The 19998-nt window shown below is 38.1% G+C and overlaps 1 protein-coding gene across 10 annotated transcripts in view; it reads right to left on the reverse strand.

Annotated features, from left to right (window-relative positions):
* FSIP1 (fibrous sheath interacting protein 1) overlaps positions 1-19998 on the reverse strand; it is a 194340-nt gene that overhangs the window by 119761 nt on the left and 54581 nt on the right. For all 10 annotated transcript variants that reach the window (XR_007407420.1, XR_007407429.1, XR_007407426.1 and 7 more), the window contains one exon: positions 11612-11752. Coding sequence is in view for 1 of the 10 variants with exons in the window: in XM_025473235.3 (XP_025329020.1) it covers positions 11612-11752 (141 nt within the window). In the remaining 9 variants the exon portion in view is untranslated. The remainder of the gene's footprint in view (positions 1-11611; positions 11753-19998) is intronic.

The following is a 19998-nucleotide window of genomic DNA, read 5'->3' on the forward strand; positions in this document are numbered from 1 at the left end:
TTGTTCATGTCTTGTTTCTTAAATTCTACATATGAGTGAAATCACATGGTATGTTTTTTTCTCACTGACTTACTTCACTTAGCATTACATCCTCTAGATCCATCCACGTTGTCACAAATTTGAGAGATCTCATTTTTAAGACCGAGTAAAAAAAAAAAAAAAAAAAAAAAAAAAGGCCGAGTAATATTCCAGTGTGTGTGTGTGTGTGCGCGTGTATATATATATCTCTATGGACGAACACTTGGGTTGCTTCCATATCTTGGTACTGTAAATAATGCTGTAATAAACAGGGGAGCACATATCTTTTTGAATTAGTGTTTTCATTTTCTCTAAGTAAATACCTAGCAGTGGAATTACTGGATCATATGGTAGTTCTATTTTTAGTTTTTTGAGGAACCTCCATGCTATTTTCCACAGTAGCTACACCAATTTGCATTCCCACCAATAGTGCACAAGGGTTCAATTTTCTTTACTTCACCAATACTTGTTATTTCTTATGTTTTTTACTTTAGCCAACCTGATAGGTGTATAGAGAACAATAATTTAATAGATAAAGATCATCTTTATCCAGTTTACTAGAGATGAAGGTCTCTATAGTTCCCCATGATATACAGGAGCCAAAGAGCTAGAAACCAAAGACCAGGGCAGAACCCAGTGATGATATCAAGACATCACTATCTAGTAAGAACGTGGGTCCAGAAGCTACAAAGTAAAGGCAAAGAAGGGAGAAAACAGCCACATCTTGGTGACTGAGATCCAGGAGGTAGGGTGCTCAGATCCATGGGCTCAACATCAGTGATCAGAAACAGGCCTGCACTCAGCGCTCCTCCAAGTGTGGTCTGCTGGCCAGTGCTGGTCCTCAAACTGTCACAGGTCTGCTATGCACTAAGAAGTTATGCCAGAGTTTAAATCAACTATTTCACCAAGCAAGCTTTTCCTGATGAAATAAGGAGTACATGCACTTACATTCTGGTAAAATTTCCTTACCCCCCCCCCCCCCCCAATAACAAACAGTTGTTTGACTATCCACATTGAAATCACTGCTTTAGATAATCCCTGCTTTGGCCAGAGATGGCCTTAGATGGTAACAAGAAGTAGATCTAGGATCCTGAAGATCTAGGAAAAAACCAAAAACCTGACTGTAGCTTGTTAAGAAGAAACGAAAGGACTAAAGACTACATATGAACACAAGTAACATTCCCACTGGAATAAATTCAAGAATTTATTATACTAAACAATACTAAAAATGACCTTAAGTATTAGAAAAGAAATCAAACAGTATTACTACCACATGTTAACAACCAAATAATAGGTAATTTCAACCTCTAAAATTGTCAGAAGTTTTAATTATTTCTGCATTCTAATTTTATGTCAGTACACACTATACTGGCTAAATGTAGGGGGGGGCATATTATAATCTTTACAATACTTACTTAACTTTATTTTTTTTTTTAATTTTTTATTTATTTATGATAGTCACAGAGAGAGAGAGAGAGGCAGAGACACAGGCAGAGGGAGAAGCAGGCTCCATGCACCGGGAGCCTGACGTGGGATTCGATCCTGGGTCTCCAGGATCGCGCCCTGGGCCAAAGGCAGGCGCTAAACTGCTGCGCCACCCAGGGATCCCCTTACTTAACTTTATATAATTATACTTAAGTATATCCTTTAGTAAGATATTATTTATTTCTTGATATATGTACATGCTTTTGTTCCATGTAACCACATCCATGGCACATGGCTTCAACCAATGAACTTTGAAAATCAATTCAGAATGCAAAAGGTGAGCTATGCTAAAGTCAAACTAGCCTCATTATCTATTATTAGAGACTCTGCTCAACAATAAAGGTTTTTAAAATCAGGAAATATTCTAGAACAGGTTTGCCACCAAAATTTTCATTTTTAAGATGATGTTCAAGACTTGCACAATACCTACAGCTCTGTAACAATATCAAGTCTTCATTATTATAGTACGTGTGCAGAATCATAGTCCAGAAGAAAATATCCTTAATAATTTTTATAATGTTTTTTATGCAGGCAGAATACAAGGTATATATACATATAACCTCTCATTCCAAAATATATTTGAGACTGAAATCTATTAATGTATTTTGTGTTTTTAAAGTGATGGTTGAAACAAAATAAGTTAATAAAAACACATCCAATTACCTTCAATATTTTATTTCCAAAGCAATAAAGCTAATTGTGCTTTTAATTTATTCTATAATATATTTTAATACAATACATAGTTGATAGCTTTAAAATAGTTACTAGCTCATTTACTCATTCTAGAATAATTCTCAAACACCAGCCATGTACCTGTAACTGCCACATACTATTTCACAACCATTAAATAGTACTATCCAGTTGCAAAAAATTTTATCAAGATTTCTGCATCAGATGATACAGAAATAGGCGCTTCCAAAAATTCTATGCTCAACTTTTTTCAAAATGTGTTTCTTTTTTATCTGATTTTGAGAATGGATAGTTCAAGGTTTGCTCCACTGTCAATATGCAACCCCCACTATCAAAATTTCACAACCAAATATCTTGCATCATTATTGCACACACCTGCCAACACCTACAGAAGGAAAAGTAAAGGCTGTAAACTCTACAGAAATACCAATAATTTATGTGCCAATGTTATCATTATTATCATCCATCTTCCCAAAAGCTGTTACAAATGACAAAGAAATACTAAGTAATTTCTGCAGTTCTGAACAATGACACCAAAGAGCGAGTATAATTACTTTTCCTTAGTAAGGAAAAGCCTTAGTTAATGCATAAATACCAAAAACACACATCTTCCAAGCCTTAGTTAATGCATAAATACCAAAAACACATATCTTCCGGTTTAACCACAAACATATCAGGTTTGTTTGGAGTTCCACTGTATTTGGGAAAGATGCGTAAATGGTTGGTAACAGTTTAAAGGCTTTAGAATGAAGCCCATGTTTGTCTGTGGCCCCAAACCTTCACTGAAAATTGGCTGATCAGAGCAGGTGTGCCTTAGAGCAGCTGGATGTAATGGAAAGCTCAAGTGTCAAGAGTTGGGGATTGGTACAAGTCTATCATTAACTAACTGTGAGTCTTGGAAAAATCATTTAGCTATTCAAGACTTTGGTTTCTAATCCATAGGACTGGCCCACGTGACCTGTAAGGACCCTTCAGCTCTCACATTCTATAATTCTGATTCTATGGCATGTTTAGTAATTGAAGGTAGACCCTCCACCATTCACTGAGCAGAAGAAACCCTCTAGTCTTCTGATTAGGGTCCATGTATTCTTATACTAGGTTAAACGGCAAGAGCATGTCGAAATAAGAATCAGAACACAAGGATTTATCATCTTTTGTGAACCACATTCTTATCCACAATGCTCAGCAACAAGGCTTAGAGTGCTAAACATTTTGATGCAATAATGACAATGCAGTTCATCAAACAAGGCCAAGCTCAGTGGTTTCCAGGAAACCGAAAAGAGAAAGAATGTGGAAAGAAATAGCAGAGACTTCAAATGATGAAAAAAATGAATGAAGTTCAAACTGAGAATCAAAAGAGACACAATAAAGACCTAAAAAGGGTGGTCAATGCATTTAGAATGATTGGAACCATGGAAAGCTTCTGCTAACAATACTAACAAAACATCTTTGAGAATATTTTATCACTAAAGCAGTTCATGAGATGAGATCAAATTGATGATTCTTTCTTGGAAAATGAAAAAACTAAAATTGAATTCTTCTGATTTGTGAAATCTAGATTATTATGCAACTTCATTAAAAGCATTTTTACCTAATTCTAGTAGTTAAAGATGTTCTTTATTTGAAAAATAATTCCCTTAGTCTTATTACCACAATGGAACACTCAATACCTCTGAAAAATTAAACTGAAAATGAATTATTACTTTATTTAAATTAGTCAAAAAGACTATTGCTACATTAAAGGGTTAAATTATATATAAATAAAACAATGAAATAATAAAATTACTTCAATTATGAATTTCTTTCTTTAGGAATAAAGGCAATTCAATAGAAAGTAAAAAATAATAGAACAAATAATAGAACTAAGCTATTAATATTTATAATCTATTTCCCCTCAGATTTTGTCAGTATATATACATATATATGTATATATGTATGTATGTGTTACATAGTTAGAGTTGATACTTACAATCTATCTAGAATTTTTATTTTTTTTGTTTTGGATCACACATTTCCAACTAAAAGTCCTTTATTGACAAAATCCATATACTTGTCATTTTTATTATCCTACCATGGTATTAAATGGGTAAGACTGTATAAATTGCTTTGACATTCTATTTGAGAGCATTTAAGTTCTTTCTTACTTTGCTCAGTTTGGTTTTCCTTGGCTGTTATTTCTTCATAAATATTCCTAGAAGTGGAATTATGCAGGTCAAAATAAAAATAATGTCACAGCCATGGCTATAACAATTGACCAATTGCTTTTCAGGGGAAAAATAACCAATTTAAAAAACTGCCAATATCGGGGATCCCTGGGTGGCGCAGCGGTTTGGCGCCTGCCTTTGGCCCAGGGCGCGATCCTGGGGACCCAGGATCGAGTCCCACGTCGGGCTCCCGGTGCATGGAGCCTGCTTCTCCCTCTGCCTGTGTCTCTGCCTCTCTCTCTCTCTCTATCATAAATAAAAAAAATAAAAATAAATTTAAAAAAAAACTGCCAATATCTAGTTATTTACCCAAAAAATAAAAAAACACTAATTCAAAGGGATACATGCACCTCTATGTTTAAAGCAGCATTATTCACAACAGCCAAATTATGGAAACAGCCCAAGTGTCTACCAATAGAGGGATGGATAAAGAAGATGTGGTATGTATATGTATATGTATACACACACACACACACACTGGGATATTATTCAGTCATAAAATAAAGAATGAAATCTTGCCATTTACAACAACATGGATGGATCTAGAGGGTATAATGCTAAGTGAAATAAGTCAGTCAGAGAAAGACAAATACCATATGATTTCACTCATATGTGGCATTTAAGAAACAAAACAAATAAACAAGAAAAAGAGAGAGAGAGAGAGAAACCAAGAAACAGGGTCTTAATTATTAAGAACAAACTGGTGGTTACTAGAGGGGTGGGGGGTGGAGTGATGGGCGAAATAGCTGATGGGGATTAAGGAGGATACTTGTGATGAACACCAGTTGTTGTATGAAAGTGTTAAATTACTACATTGCACACTTGAAACGAATACTTCACTGTATGTTAACTACACTGGAATTTAAATTTTTAAAAATTTTTTAACTAAAAAAATTTCTTCATCATAAAAATAAATAGCTAATAATTTGATAATGTTCAAATATTGCTGTCTCCACTTTCACACCACTCCCAATAGCATATAATTATATTGTATTTATCATTATCTTTGTTGGTCTGAATGTATATATTGTGCCTAAAGATTATTTGAATATTAATTTTATTTTATTGTTTTTTAAAGATTTTATTTATTTATTTATTTATTTATTTATTTATTTATTTATTTGAGACAGAGAAAGAGAGAGAGCACAGGTGGAGGGGAGGGCCAAAAGGAGAGGGAGAAGCAGACTCCTCACAGAGCAGGGAGCCTGAGTAGGGGCTCAATTCCAGGAATCAGGGATCACAACCCAGTTGGAAGGTAGATACAACCAACTGAGCCATCCATGTGCCCCTAACTATGAATTTTAATCTCTGGTAAGATTGAACATAATTCTTTATGATGACTCACTCTATTTTTGTAAGTGAATGAAGACAGTAATGATCCTTCATCTATATCAATGGTTTCCATATTTTGAAACATTGATTCTACTTACAAATGCAACAACATGTATTTTCTAGAAAGTCTGGATATAGAGAACAGTTATAAAAAGTGAATTTCCTTTTTTTTGCTTCCCTATCCATGCCATCCCTACTAAAAGTAATCACTGTTTAAGATTTGTTATATATTGCCCCTGGATTTTTCTATAACTTGTTTTAAAAATAAAAATGGAATCCTATTGACTATTATCTTAAGCAACAGGATCTTTTCCCTGAATACTGTATCACAGACATCTTTCCAAGATATATAGATCTACCTCATTCTTTTAATAGCTGTCTGCTATTCTATTCTATTCTATTCTATTCTATTCTATTCTATTCTATGTTTATAATAATAAGTTGAGAAACCAGATTGAAAAAGGGCAAGGAGGTCCCTGCTAATACCTGAGGCAGCCATGTTATGTTTGTCTCCTTTCTCCATTTCAAGTATGGTCTCACAGTTACCACCAATTCTCTTGTTTCCATGGTCCTGCATTGCAATCACCCGACCTCTCCACACCCCTGTTTCAACTCTGGACCCATTTCCTCCATTCTTGGTGGACTGCCAAGGGAGGTTAGAGGAGACCCAAGCCCCACTGGCTGGCTCCAGGTCACAGCTAGGGTTTCCAACCTTAGCGGGGTTGTCTTCACTGTTCACCATTGCTTTTCTCTCCCCATTGTGTCTATTCCAATCCTTCCCCATCCTGTTTCAAGGCCCATCCCCATTCTGCCCTCTCATTCCAATCATATGGTTTGATCTCTAATCAAATGACTAGTTAGAGAACATGAAGGTATGACCTCTCTCACCTTCTCTTCAGCTCCAAACCTGCCTTTCTAGGCCTATACTTCTCTCCTTTCAACCGTAATCAGTAAAAGGGCATCTTGATTCTTTTCTAAGCTTACCCCTCCATCTTCAATCTCATCCTCTCTGTTATATCCTTCCCTTGTTATCATAGAAACAACCATATGTAAGTTCCATCTTAATAATGTTAATAATAAAAATAACAATTATAAACATTTGTATAGCATTTAAAATGTGCCAAACTCTGTTCAATGCACTTTACATATATGTTAACTAATTTAATCTTCATAACAGGCTGTAAGGTAGGTAACTATAACTATCCCATTCTACCAATCAAAGAACTAAAGCAGAGAGGTCAAGAGACCTGTCTAAGGTCACACAGCTAGGAAGTACAGAGTTGAGATTCAAACCCAAGCAGGCTACTCCAGTGTCTGGCTCTTAACCACTATGTCCCATGTATAGAAGTTTACGTAACAGAACTACAACCCAGGGAGGTAATACAAGGCAGAGTAGGTTTCAAAGAGTGAATGGGCAGAGAAGCCTGTAGAGCACCTAAAACAACAGAAAGTGACTCTCTGAGCTAGACAGGAAAATCAGGGGATAAGTACCAGGGACATCATATGGCAAATGATGGAGAGGTCTGTGGGGTTTGTCTTGTGCTGTCTATTCTATGAATACAGCTATTTTTATTTTCTCTTGATTCTATCATCTCAAATTCTCTCCATACAAGTAGTTAGCTGGACAGAGGAACTCTTATAGTCAAAGCCAAAACTGCTAACCCCATGGGAACCAACCAGGCAAGAGATGAGTGACTCAGCACAATTCCTAACATGTGTGAAGAGCTCAAAGTGCAGCACCTTCACACATCTGCCGTACACAAGCTGCCTGCCTGTGCTGGAGGTGACCGAAACTATCCAGCCACTCTTTTGATACTTAAACCCTCTCTATTCACTCCAGCCTGGAAGATCTTGTCCCACACACACCAATCCCACTCAGATAATTTTAACTCTTCCTTAGTATTTACCATAAATTGTCTCTTCATGGCCTCCCAATCACCATGCTTTTCCTAAGCTAGCAAAGATTAAACTAATACTTCAAATGATAGTCCTTTAAATATCTTTGGAAAGGGAACATGGTGTGATTTTTCTGCCAAACCATCCCCTTCTTCCCCACAACACACACACACACACCCCTCTTCTTTATCAAGCTAAATCAATACACTCAGTCCCACCAACAATCCTTCATATGACCTGGTTTTAAATCTCTTCCTCATCCTTGTCTCTCTACTATTCACATGAGATCCACTCTACTATCCAAATAAGATCTACTATCCATACAAGATCCTTACCTCTCCCATAATATGTAGTATAGCAGATACATTATATTGCTGACTCATAGTGAGCAAATCCTAAAGATCTGTTTCACATATGCTACTTCTAGCAGCCATGGCTCATCTTTCCTCTATTTATGCAGTTGGTATTCATGACTCCTGTCTGCCCACTAAAGTTCATACTACTTTTGTGAGCCTCAATCTCATTTCATTGTGTTACTCTCCCAAGCTCCTAATAGCTGGATCCACTGACACCAGCAATACCATTACCACCTTCAGACTAATCCAGATCCCACTTCCTCAATCAATCTTGAGCAAGGCAAATGTGCATTCACAGCCTCAGCCTACATCTGAAACACAGAATTAGGTCACTTTTCCAGGGGTACTTGGGTTGCTCAGTCAGTTAAGCATCTGCCTTTGGCTCAGGTCATGAGCTCCCATCGCATCAGTCTCCCTGCTTAGCAAGGAGTCTGCTTCTCCCTCAGCCCCTCACCACCCACCCCCACCCCACTTATGCTCACTCTCTCAAATAAATAAAATCTTTTTCTTAAAAAAGTCACTTTTCCAGCTTTTACTGACAAAAATCAACCCTGAATTCAGGTGGTTCCAGGACTAACCCTAAGGGCTCTTACATTGCCCCTTCCCCCACTCTTTCCCTAGTGCATCCCTAAAATTGAGTATGAATTTTATCCCTAAATCACCAATTCAAAGGCCACAGATTATTGCTTTCACCCAAATCATTGACCTTGAAACAATGTTCCATTGTAATAGGAAGAGTAAGACAAAACTGCAAAATTACCCATTTTCCGAGATATCATTCAGAAAACATATTCTTTGGTCTATAGGTAGCAGGCTAATTTTTTTCTATATGTGAAAGACAATCTCACATTCTCCTAAAAAGTGTTACTGAACTTCCAAAAGTAACTTTCAATAGAATATTTAAATCAATTAATACCAAACAGATGGTAAGCACACATACTATGCTTCAGATACTACAAATAACATCATTTTTTACCAAAAATATGCCAACAATCACAGGCAAAAGTACAGAGGCCATCTAGCCCCTTCCTTGATTTCAAATAAGAAAACCAAGTCTCTAAGAGACTAAGTGACTTATTAAAGGTGACAGATCGGGATCCCTGGGTGGTGCAGCGGTTTGGCGCCTGCCTTTGGCCCAGGGCGTGATCCTGGAGACCCTGGATCGAATCCCACGTTGGGCTCCCGGTGCATGGAGCCTGCTTCTCCCTCTGCCTGTGTCTCTGCCTCTCTCTCTCTCTCTCTCTCTGTGACTATCATAAATAAATTTTTTTAAAAATTAAAAAAAATAAATAAATAAAGGTGACAGATCAGGCCACTGATAAGCTTGAAACAAGGACTCAGTCTTCCAGATTCCCAATCCATAGAAATCTTTAAGGTACAATGGGCTTTACAAAGTTTGAAACAGACACAGTATCTACCCTAAGAAGTACACACATATAGTAAGTACACCATGTGATCCATAGAACATTATGAAATGCTAAGCAATTAAGACATAAAGATGATACAGATCAACACTCATATGCCTTTACCAGTTTCTCCAAGTGTTGACTATAAAACAAAAAAGTTGTTAAAAGCTAATCATTTAATCCTCTCTCTTCTACTTAATAGCTACATAAGCTTGAGGAAGTTACTCAACCTTTATTTCTTCATCTGGCAAATAAGGATAGTAGTGTTTACCTCACACAGTGCTTACAAAGACTACATAAATTAGTAAATTACGAAGTACTTGGAATAGTACCTGCCACTGCAGGCACACACTGCTCTTCTTTACTTATGTGTTATTCTTTTCCACTTAGATAACAATCAACTCTTGATATTTATCATATCTCTGTAAGTCTAGCCAACTTTCACATGACACTGGAAAAAAAATATGAGATTTCCTAAAGGTTTTGAGTCAAAAATTAAATAACAGTAGAGACATGGGAGAAAATAATGGATACATGTCCAAGGCATAAGACAAATGTTCAGAAATCAGGAGAACTTGACACCTGGGTGGCTCAGTGGTTGAGCATCTGCCTTCAGCTCAGGTCATGATCCCGGGGTCCTGGGATCAAGTCCCACATCAGGCTCCCCACAGGGAGCCTGCTTCTCCCTCTGCCTGTGTCTCTGCCTCTCTCTGTGTGTCTCTAATGAATAAATAAATAAAATCTTAAAAAAAAATCATGAGAACTGAATATGGAGAATGACAGGCTTTGCCTGCCTTGGATGGACAGTTATGGGCGAGAAATGTAACGGTTTTCAAAACCAGTCAAGCCACAGACATTTTATTTATCACATCAAGTTTGCAACACCCCATCACCACCACCACAACTATCACCAAGAGCCTCTTTACACTCCCTAACCATTCTTACTTCCTCTACTTCTTCCCCGTATTAACAGATTCAAGGAGAAAAAAAAAAACCCAGAAAACAAAAATGTAGGTTTCCCTGAAATATAATCCCCATTTAATCTCCCATGAATTATAAAGAGAAGCACAATGCATTATTCCCCTTCCATCTGCTGCCTGACAAGCTTTAGGTAGACCTGGCTTATCTGGCTTATCTACACTCTGAGTCAGTGCTGCTATCCATGGCTGGCAAATGGTTAAGAGCAATTCAGCTGCACATGATCAGAAGGGGTGAAAAATCTTAGTGGGGATCAGTGTGCACTTTTGGAGAACTCTAAAGGAGATCAGAATTTAATCAAAGTCACTTACCTGATGCTTACACCCATGCAACATCATATAAAATGGAATAATGAGAGAAGAGACTGACCAGGTTTAAGTGGCTAGACAGGAGGTGACAGGAGGGTGATAGAAGCAAGGACAAAAAGGAGAAGATTTTCAGAGCCATAAAGAACTGTGGCAAGATATGACAGCAAATTAGACATACTGGTTAAAACTTAATGAGGCTTGAAGATCACCCAAGATAATAGGATTTAGTAGGAGACAGAAAGTAGATACTGCTGGCAATTATGACAAGACCAGCCCTGGGAGAGAGGATGTAGGTAGAATCACAAGTTTAGCCTTGTCATATTTAATTTTAGGTAAAAGCCAAGAATCCAGTTGGAAGCATCCTCTGGGTAGCTGGAAAATCATAACATTATGGAGCATTTCTAGTAGGTTCAGAATATCAGCCAGCTCACAATTTCATTGATTTAAGAGCTTTCTCTCATTAGCAATAATATGTCTTTAAATGACAAGCACTTAAAAACATGAAATAGGCACAAGGAGGATTTAGAATGTATTAAAATTGAGTAACATTATATTATGAATTATGAACAAAAAGTGGGAGCATTTAAGCTGTAAGTTCAACATACAAAGATGATTTTACTGAGAATAACTACCAATTTTTTCCATTAAAAAAAAAAACATTGATGTCACTGTCAGGCAGTGAATATTAGGAGTATGGATCATTATTCTGACCTCAGGTAGTATTTCACGGGTTTATTATATAACATAAAGAAAGTACAATACTACTTTAAGTTCTATGAATCAAATTTTTAGCTTTTATTCAAATTCTCACTGACAAATCCCCATGTCAGTTTTCTTGACGGACTTAAATATAGAAGCAGTCATAAAACAGTCAAAGGAAACTGGAAACATTTTTTTAAGACAATCACTGCTTATAAAGTTGAAATAAAAAGACATACCACACTTTCCTTCAGCTTCCTTAGTTTATCATCTATCTCTCTCAGCCGGTTTTGCTGATCCCGTTGCTCTTTGGTGTTCCGAAGCACCTTTTCTCCTGGTGTTATTTCCATATTTCTATCATCAACATTAAGGTCAGGTTCCTAATTAAAAAAAAAAAAATTCATGCACAGGCTGAAAATGTAGTATCCTACACCACTGCAAAGCAATTGAGCTTTGAAGACTGGTTTTGTTTCTCAAACAGTATTTCTTCCCTTCTGAATGACATTCATAATTCTCCAGATTCCTCCTGTTTGAGGGGGAAAGGTCCAACTGTACACGAAACAAGTAGGAAAATAAACTCAGTCATCCAGAAAGCAAGACATTAGAGTGAAAAGAACAGTGGCCAGGAAGCAGCATCTGGGCTCTGGTCGCCGCTCTGGACTTAAAGCTTAAGATCTTGGGCAAATCACGCTTTCTCTGGACTCCAAGTCTATCATATATAAATGACAAGAAAAAAGTCCTGCCTGTCCTTGCTATAAGAGACCAAGGTTTAATAGCAAACCGTACTTGGTAAAGTCAGGAGTTTTGAATCCTGGCTTTACCAGGTTCCTGACTAAGATAGCCATAGGGAAATCAGACCCTGTCTGAGTTTCAGTTTCATCATCTGCAAAATGATAATGATATCTAGTGCCTAACACATGTGAAAAGAATAAGAACTACAGGGGTGCCTGGGTAGCTCAGTGATTGAGCATCTGCCTTCAGCTTGGGGCATGGTCCCAGGGCCCTGGGATCAAGTCCCGCATCAGGCTCCCCTCAAGGAGCCTGTTTCTCCCTCAGCCTGGGTCTCTGCCTCTCTCTCTTTGTGTCTCTCATGAATAAATAAATAAAATCTTAAAAAGAAAAAAAAAAAAAGAATAAAAACTACATAGCGAAAGTTTATCAGCAATATTTGAAAGGACAGAACCATAATCTCCCAAAGTTAATATTATTTCTAAGTGATAAAAATGAGTATTTCTTGACAATTAAGTTGGCCTTATATCTCTAACTAAACTTCCCACTTCTCTCCCACAGATCTCCTACTCTGTGTTGCCAAGCAGGGGCCTGACACAAATGTCATGTTTGAAGTTGCTCAAACCAGAATCCTCCCCCATTCTCACACCTTACAGATGACTGGTTGCCAAGAAGAGTCACCATCTCATCTTCTAATAGCTCTTCATCGAGGCCCTCCTCTTTGTCACTCCCTCGTCATTCCCCTGAACCAGTGGTTTCCAAAGCCCCATGTGCTTCAGACTTAGCCACAGAGCCTGGGAACATCTTCAAAGGCCCCACCCCCACATTGGACATTCTGACTCAATGGGGGACCACCATTGAGTCAGACGGACCACCAGATGGACCAACCATCTGACCACCAGATGGACAACTACTTGAAAATTGGAGAACTGTCATCTTCAGCGACTGCTCAGGCCTCGTGACTGATCTGAGGACCACCAGCATCCCCATTCACTCCATCCTTTGCAAAGAAGCCACAGAGCAAGGTTCAAAGTCCTCAACCCCTCCTGCTCTGTGCCCTGGCTAGCTCTCCAGTCTTGTGTCCCATTGCTTGGGTCTCAGACCCAAAGGCACAGTGATATTCACTACTCCTAGTTTTCCCTGCCACTCCTTGCCTCTTTCCTCCAGCTCCTCCTTAAGACTCCTACTCTTTTAGAGCACAAGTTTATTTCCTATATAAAACATTCCCTACCATACTTAGGAAGGGCAATTTTTCTCTTGATCATGTCACATGTTCTCTTAGGGCATTGACCACACTGTCACTGCTCAGACAGGGATCATGGCTGATCCCATTCTGTATCACCATACAAACCACAATCCTGAAGCTGTATGGACACGGCTCAATGGACTATATGGCTGATCCTTAAACAACATGAGTGTGTAATGCTTGGTCCACTTTCATGTGGATTATTTTTTTTTTTGGATTATTTTTCAACAAATATAGTGCAGTACCATCAATGTATTTTCTCTTCCTTATGATTTCCTTTCCTCTATCTCACTTTAGTATAAGAATGCAGTATAAAAAACATAGGGCACCCGGGTAGCTCAGTGGTTGAGCATCTGCCTTTGGCTCAGGTCGTGATCCTGGGATCCGGAGATCGAATCCTGTATCAGGTTCCCCACAGGGAGCCTGCCTCTCCCTCTGCCTGTGTCTCTGCCTCTCTCTGTCCCTCATGAATAAATAAATAAAATATTTAAAAAAAAAAAAACTCTAAAAATTTTTTTTAAAAACAGCATTCAAAATATGTGTTAATTGGCTCTTTATGCTATTGGTGAGGCTTCCAGTCAATGGTAAACTATGGGTAATTAAGCTTATGAGAAGTCAAAAGTAACATACAGATCTTCAATTGCACAGGTGGTCGGTGCCCCTCACCCCTACATTATTCAAAGGTAAACTGTCATTTGGTTCTCAATTCTGATCACACTACTGTTTCGATGAAATTTATATAGTATCACATTCTAATGAGGAGACTATTAAAAGAGTATTTCAATTTCAAGAAATAATTCTTTTACATTTTGTACTCCCCAAAAGGGGACTCATTTCTGGTAGCTTCAATCTCTAGAAGCACCCAGAGGGTGAGTTATTATCAGAAATATTTTTAAGAAGGAAACCTAATGTTAGGCATTTGGAAAAGATGGCATGAAGGTCCTTCTGCAGCTTTCAGCATCTAGTATTTCATGAACTTTCATAGAGATATCCCTACTATGAAGTAGGATACACAGTGTCTTAGTCTGCCTGAGTTGCTAGTACAGAAGACCACACACTGGGGGGCTTATAAACAACAGAAACATAGTTCTGGGGGCTTGGAAATCTGGTATCAAGGCACTGGTAGACTTGGTGTCTGGTAAAGGCCTGCTTCCTGGTTCCTAGATGACCATCTTCTTGGCTATACCCTCACGTGGCAAGAAGGGACAGGGGAGCTCTTTGGGTCTCTTTTATAAGAGCACTAATCTCATTCATGAGTGCTCCCCCCTCATGACCTAATCACATTCCACCGTCCTGACCTCCAAATACCATCACATTGGGGATTAGATTTCAACATATTAATTTTGAGAGGACATAAACATTCACTCTATAAAATACAGAGAGATGAAAAATATCCAAACTGGATTTCATTTTAAAAGGAAATTTTTTTTAAAGGACAGCATTTTAATAATCTACAACTACGATTTTTTTTAATCTTCAAGTAGGCAAAAAAAAAAAAGGCACAGAAAGAAAATTTTTTCTAAATCAAACTTCATCAATATATTAAATTTTGCTTATTCAAACCACCATTAAGGCAATCCACAAACTGAGAGTAAAATATTATAACACACAAACCTATCAAAGGACTTGTATCCATAATATGTAAAGAACTCACAATAAAAATAAAATAAAGAAAAATAAAGAAATAAAATAAGGAAATAAATAAAATTTATTTTATAGTAATAAAATAAAGAAAAATAAATTCTAAAAAAACCCAACTAGCTTGAAAATTACTTGAGTAGATACTTCATAAAAGATATGTGAATGACAAGCACATGAAGAAGTCCTCAACATCATTAAATCATCAGGGAAATGTAAATTAAAATAGCAATCAGATAGCACTACACAGCCACAGAAATGGCCCAGGAAAAATTTTGTTAACACCAAATGTTGGAAAGGTGTGGACCAAGAGGGAATTCTCAGGTATTATTGGTGAAAGTATACAAAATGGTACAACCACTTTGGAAAATTGTTTGACAGTTTCTTAAAAAGTTCAATGTTGTCTATCCTGTGACCTGGCAATTCCACTTCTGTGAATCCATCTAAGAGAAATGAAAATATATGACTGAAGCCTTGTACACAAATGTTCATAGCAGCTTTATGCTTATAGGAGAATGTCCATCAAGACAAGAATGATAAACTAACAAACTGTGGACAGCACCTGACTCAAGCTAGGACAATTGGACTCTTTCTCCTTGACCTTTGCCTTGTGGTTAGCTTTTTTTTTTTTTTTTAAGATTTTATCTATATTTCATCAGAGACACAGAGAAAGAGGCAGAGACATAGGCAGAGGGAGAAGCAGGCTCCCTGCAGGACTCAATTCCAGGACCCTGGGATCATGCCCTGAGCTGAAGGCAGATGCACAACCACTGAGCCACCCAGGCATCCCAGTGATTAGCTTTAATCAATGTGAGGAGAAACTGGAAGGTGGGAGAAAAGAGGGCTTGCAGTATTTTTCCCCTTCTCCTCTCTGCTTTGGCATTATAGTTTGGGCAGCAATGTATCCCCAAGGTGGCCATCAGAAGAGTTTTCTTAGATTCAAGTGAGTATTCAAGCTCAAAGACAAAGGCCATACATGGAGAGAGTCTATTCAGAAGAATATAATACAGGAAACACGGCAGGGCAGTGTCAGGTATCCCTCTTCAATGAGAGTTTTTACTGCAGTCATGCCATGACAGTAGATGCGCAAGGGGCGAGGAAGCTACCCTGCTTAAAAGCTTCATATTTCATAAGAACATCATCTCTTGAAAATGGTCCCACAGGCATGCCCCCACAGGGTCCTGGCCAGTCTCAAGAATCACTGCACTTAGGAGACCCAAGGTATGGCTTCCCCACCACGCCTTTATTTATGATTCCCCCAATCCCGGGGTCATTTTGCTTTCTGACATCGTTAACATTGCGACTTTCATCAGATTGCCAGGGAAACAGGTAGTTAACCAGAGCTCAAATTCTCATGCTGAAGGGGGAAAGCTCGGTCAATGCTTTGCCCAGACCTTCTATGATTACAATTTTGGATGGCTGGTTCTTCTCCCACAGCTCTCCTTCTCCTGGTATACTGTGTGTGTGTGGTGTGGGTGTGGGTGTGTGTGTGCATGTGTGTTGCAAAGTAGACTGGAAGGAAATTCAACTTGATGGTAAAAATCTTGATTCTTTCATCTTATTTCTCTTAGAAGCTTTTGTATTTCCTACATTTTCTATAATAAACATGTATTAATTTCATAAGCAGAAGTCATATTTTATGAAACAAAACTATTATTCTACCAAGGCTATTTCTGTTCTGCTCTGACAACGTGACTCTCTCAAAGGTACTGGCCCAAAGGTTAAATTTTAGACCCAGTTCCACTGGTATAACCAGTTGTGTACTTCTGAGCAAGTCACTTTTGCTTTCTAGGTCTCAATCTCTTCCAAAAAACTTTCTTCCAACTGACATAGCTTATGAGTCTGTAATTCTCTAGTTAGACCCAAGGATATATAACATCCTTCCTCAGTTGTGGTCTGATCCATAACCATATAGTTCAAATATCTGAAGGACAGCATGCAATAGAATAGAGGCCAAGAGGAACCAAAAAAAGGTAATCACTGATTCTGGCAAAAATTCCCCCCTGGCATATTCAAGAAGCTGTGTGGTACCAGGAGAGGTTCTCTTGTCACATCAGAGTGCCAACCTTTACTGTTTTCTTTTTTTTTTTTTAATTTTTATTTTTATTTATTTATGATAGTCACACACAGACAGAGAGAGAGAGGCAGAGACACAGACAGAGGGAGAAGCAGGCTCCATGCACCGGGAGCCCAACGTGGGACTCAATCCCAGGTCTCCAGGATCGAGCCCTGGGCCAAAGGCAGGCACCAAACCGGTGCGCCACCCAGGGATCCCCCAATCTTTACTGTTTTCACGATCATCAGGAAATGTCTTGATCTCCAGTGATAGAAATGTTTGAGCAGATTCTCTGACCAGCCATGTGGTGTCTGTATTTCTGAGGCATATGGGAATGCTTTTATTCAGTAAAAGTAAAAATCAGTTCAGTGAAAGCTCTCTAACATGCACAGAAAATCCAAGAAGCCACAAGAAGAGAAATGTCCCTGAGGTCAATAGATTTTTGTTGATTTGACTAACTGACTGCCAAGGGATTCTAAGTTCAACCTTAGAAAAATATCTATGGTGTTGACTGAGCCAACAGGGGTCTTTGAAGCTAACTAAATAGGAAAATACAAATCTGCCTAAATAAAGCCAGCTTTCCCCATGTTTTCAAACAAAAGCTATACTTTTCCAAAGGCGATTGCTAATTTCCGTCATCAGATGGGTCATTTGCCTGGCAATTTACAAGAAGCAGGGAAAAAAATCTTTCAGCCAAATTGTCTTCACCATTTTAGAATATTGCCATGAAACAAAAGAAACCTTGACTGCACAGGAGACTTAACATAGAAAAATAAAAAAATATAAATGAAACTTTAATCTGTAAAACAGAGGGGGCAAGAAGAATCCCCCAGATTTATTTGGGAATGCCTGACAGGTTAGCAATGACCTTTGAAGTAACTTCTTGTTTATCCCTCAATCCAAAAATCCATGTTCATATCACATACTTCTATAGTTTTTGGAAATGAGCCAATGGTCAATGAGATTTCTGTGCTGGTGACTAGCATACATAAAAAAATTCCCAGATTCCTGCCCTCAACCAGCATATTGATTATTTGACATCAAGCAGACTACATGGACATCATCAGAACTCTGCAAACCCCTGGATGGAACAATTAAACATCTTTCAGAATTACAAATCAAACAACATTTTATATTTTCTCAACTTTAGCTAATGTTGAAACAGGAAGAGACAAAAAAACAGGTAATTGTTGCTGTCCGCAATAGTATGCTCTTGGTAAGAAAAAAGATGAATGCAACTACAGTTTTCATCAATCATATGTTTATTAATTTTTTGTTGGCCTCACCAAAATGGGTACAACTGAATCAACATTTTAAGAACAACAACAACAAAAAAAAAATCAAATTAAGGGAGAACTTTATGTTCAGTTAAACCAACTGGGTTAAGAACAAAGAAATGCCTCTTGTCAATGAGGACAATTTGAAGACCCCCTTCCAACCAGGAAAAAGAAAAAAAACCTAACCAGGAACTGGTATTCTAGATTTAGTAAGACAGATTGCATGAGATGCAAATAAATTACATTTCTTTACAAGAGCCAAACTGGATAGAATTTATTATTGAATCCAGTTGCTAAAGACTTAAGAAACTAAATATGCACATAACTCCTATATCTTAGATATTTCTAGAGAAACCTGGAATCTAAGACAGCAACAACTAAGAAATATGGCAACTAAATTATAGAACATCACTCAATTTTATGGTGGGATTTACAATATGAGGAAAGAACTAACTGATTTGTTGGAGGGGCTAGGGGATGGATATGGAAAGGTATGCACAGTTAAACCACAGATCTTAAGGAAAAAATTGCTTCAATTAGTTCTCTCTTGCTAAGATGAAATGAAAATAAAAACCAGATGTAAAAACGGCACCCACGTGATATTATGCACATTACGGCAATAGTAGTAATATGCCATTCTTCCTTCTGAATGTGATCACATGCTTTGTTTTACACTAAGGAAATCAGATATGTAAAAGCCAAATTCTGCTTTTTCAAATATTGCCAGAAAGTTAAGAGCCAGACCAGGGTATCCTCCAAGAATACCCTAATCAGCAAGATCCAAAGGAAAAGAAGATTTCTCAACCGCTGCTTTCACAACAACTTCCTGAATCCTTGCCCCATATTTCTGGAGCCTCTCAAATTATTCTGACTCGAGTACATGTATCATCCTAGGCTCATGTGTCTACCGATTTAGCACCTCAGAGTTGCCATAGTCAGCAAGTCACAAAGTCTGCACTTTCAATTTGTTTGGGAAATTGTTTTCTTGACCAAAATTTTATAAATAAATAAAAAAGTCTCCAAAGGAATTTTTTTAAATATATCATGCCTTCAGCAAATAACCCTTCCTTTCGCTGTGAACCCTCCCAGCTGGCATGTTCTTTCTATACTTTTCATATGATCCAATGGCATACTGTGGTACTCCTTTCACTGGATGGTCAATCCACCACTTCTTCTCGGTTGACATCCCACCCTCAGGATGCTACAAGCCGCCTTAAGGTAGGAGATGAAGCCACACACCATTCTGGACATTCAGTGTCACCTACCACAGCATCCCCCACAAAACAAGCAGGCATTCAAAGATGTTTTGATGTCTTGTGCAGGGCTGAGTGAGAGACTTAAATGCACACAGGAGGCTTGGGGCCTGCAACACGATATGGAGTCGTGGATACTGTGGCAAATTGGGGAATTGGTGCTCTGCAGAAAGCAGCAGTTGCTACTCAGATCAATCCTGTAGTTTGCCAAGCAAGGATTCAGGTTTCCTGTTGCCAGATGCTCTAATTTCTCAAGAAAAACTAGAAATGTAGACATTTATGTGGATTCACCCAATTTTGAAATGCCAGCTCAAAAAATTGTAAATCCTATGTGAGCTAAAGGAAACCCCCATGGGAGTCAAATTTGCCCTGCAGGCTACCAATTCTCAACCTCCCGCTGTCTAATGGTGGCCTGCTCTGGGCCTCT

The sequence above is a fragment of the Canis lupus genome, chromosome 30, assembly GCF_003254725.2.
Source record: "Canis lupus dingo isolate Sandy chromosome 30, ASM325472v2, whole genome shotgun sequence".
In the NCBI taxonomy this organism is placed as follows: domain Eukaryota; kingdom Metazoa; phylum Chordata; class Mammalia; order Carnivora; family Canidae; genus Canis; species Canis lupus.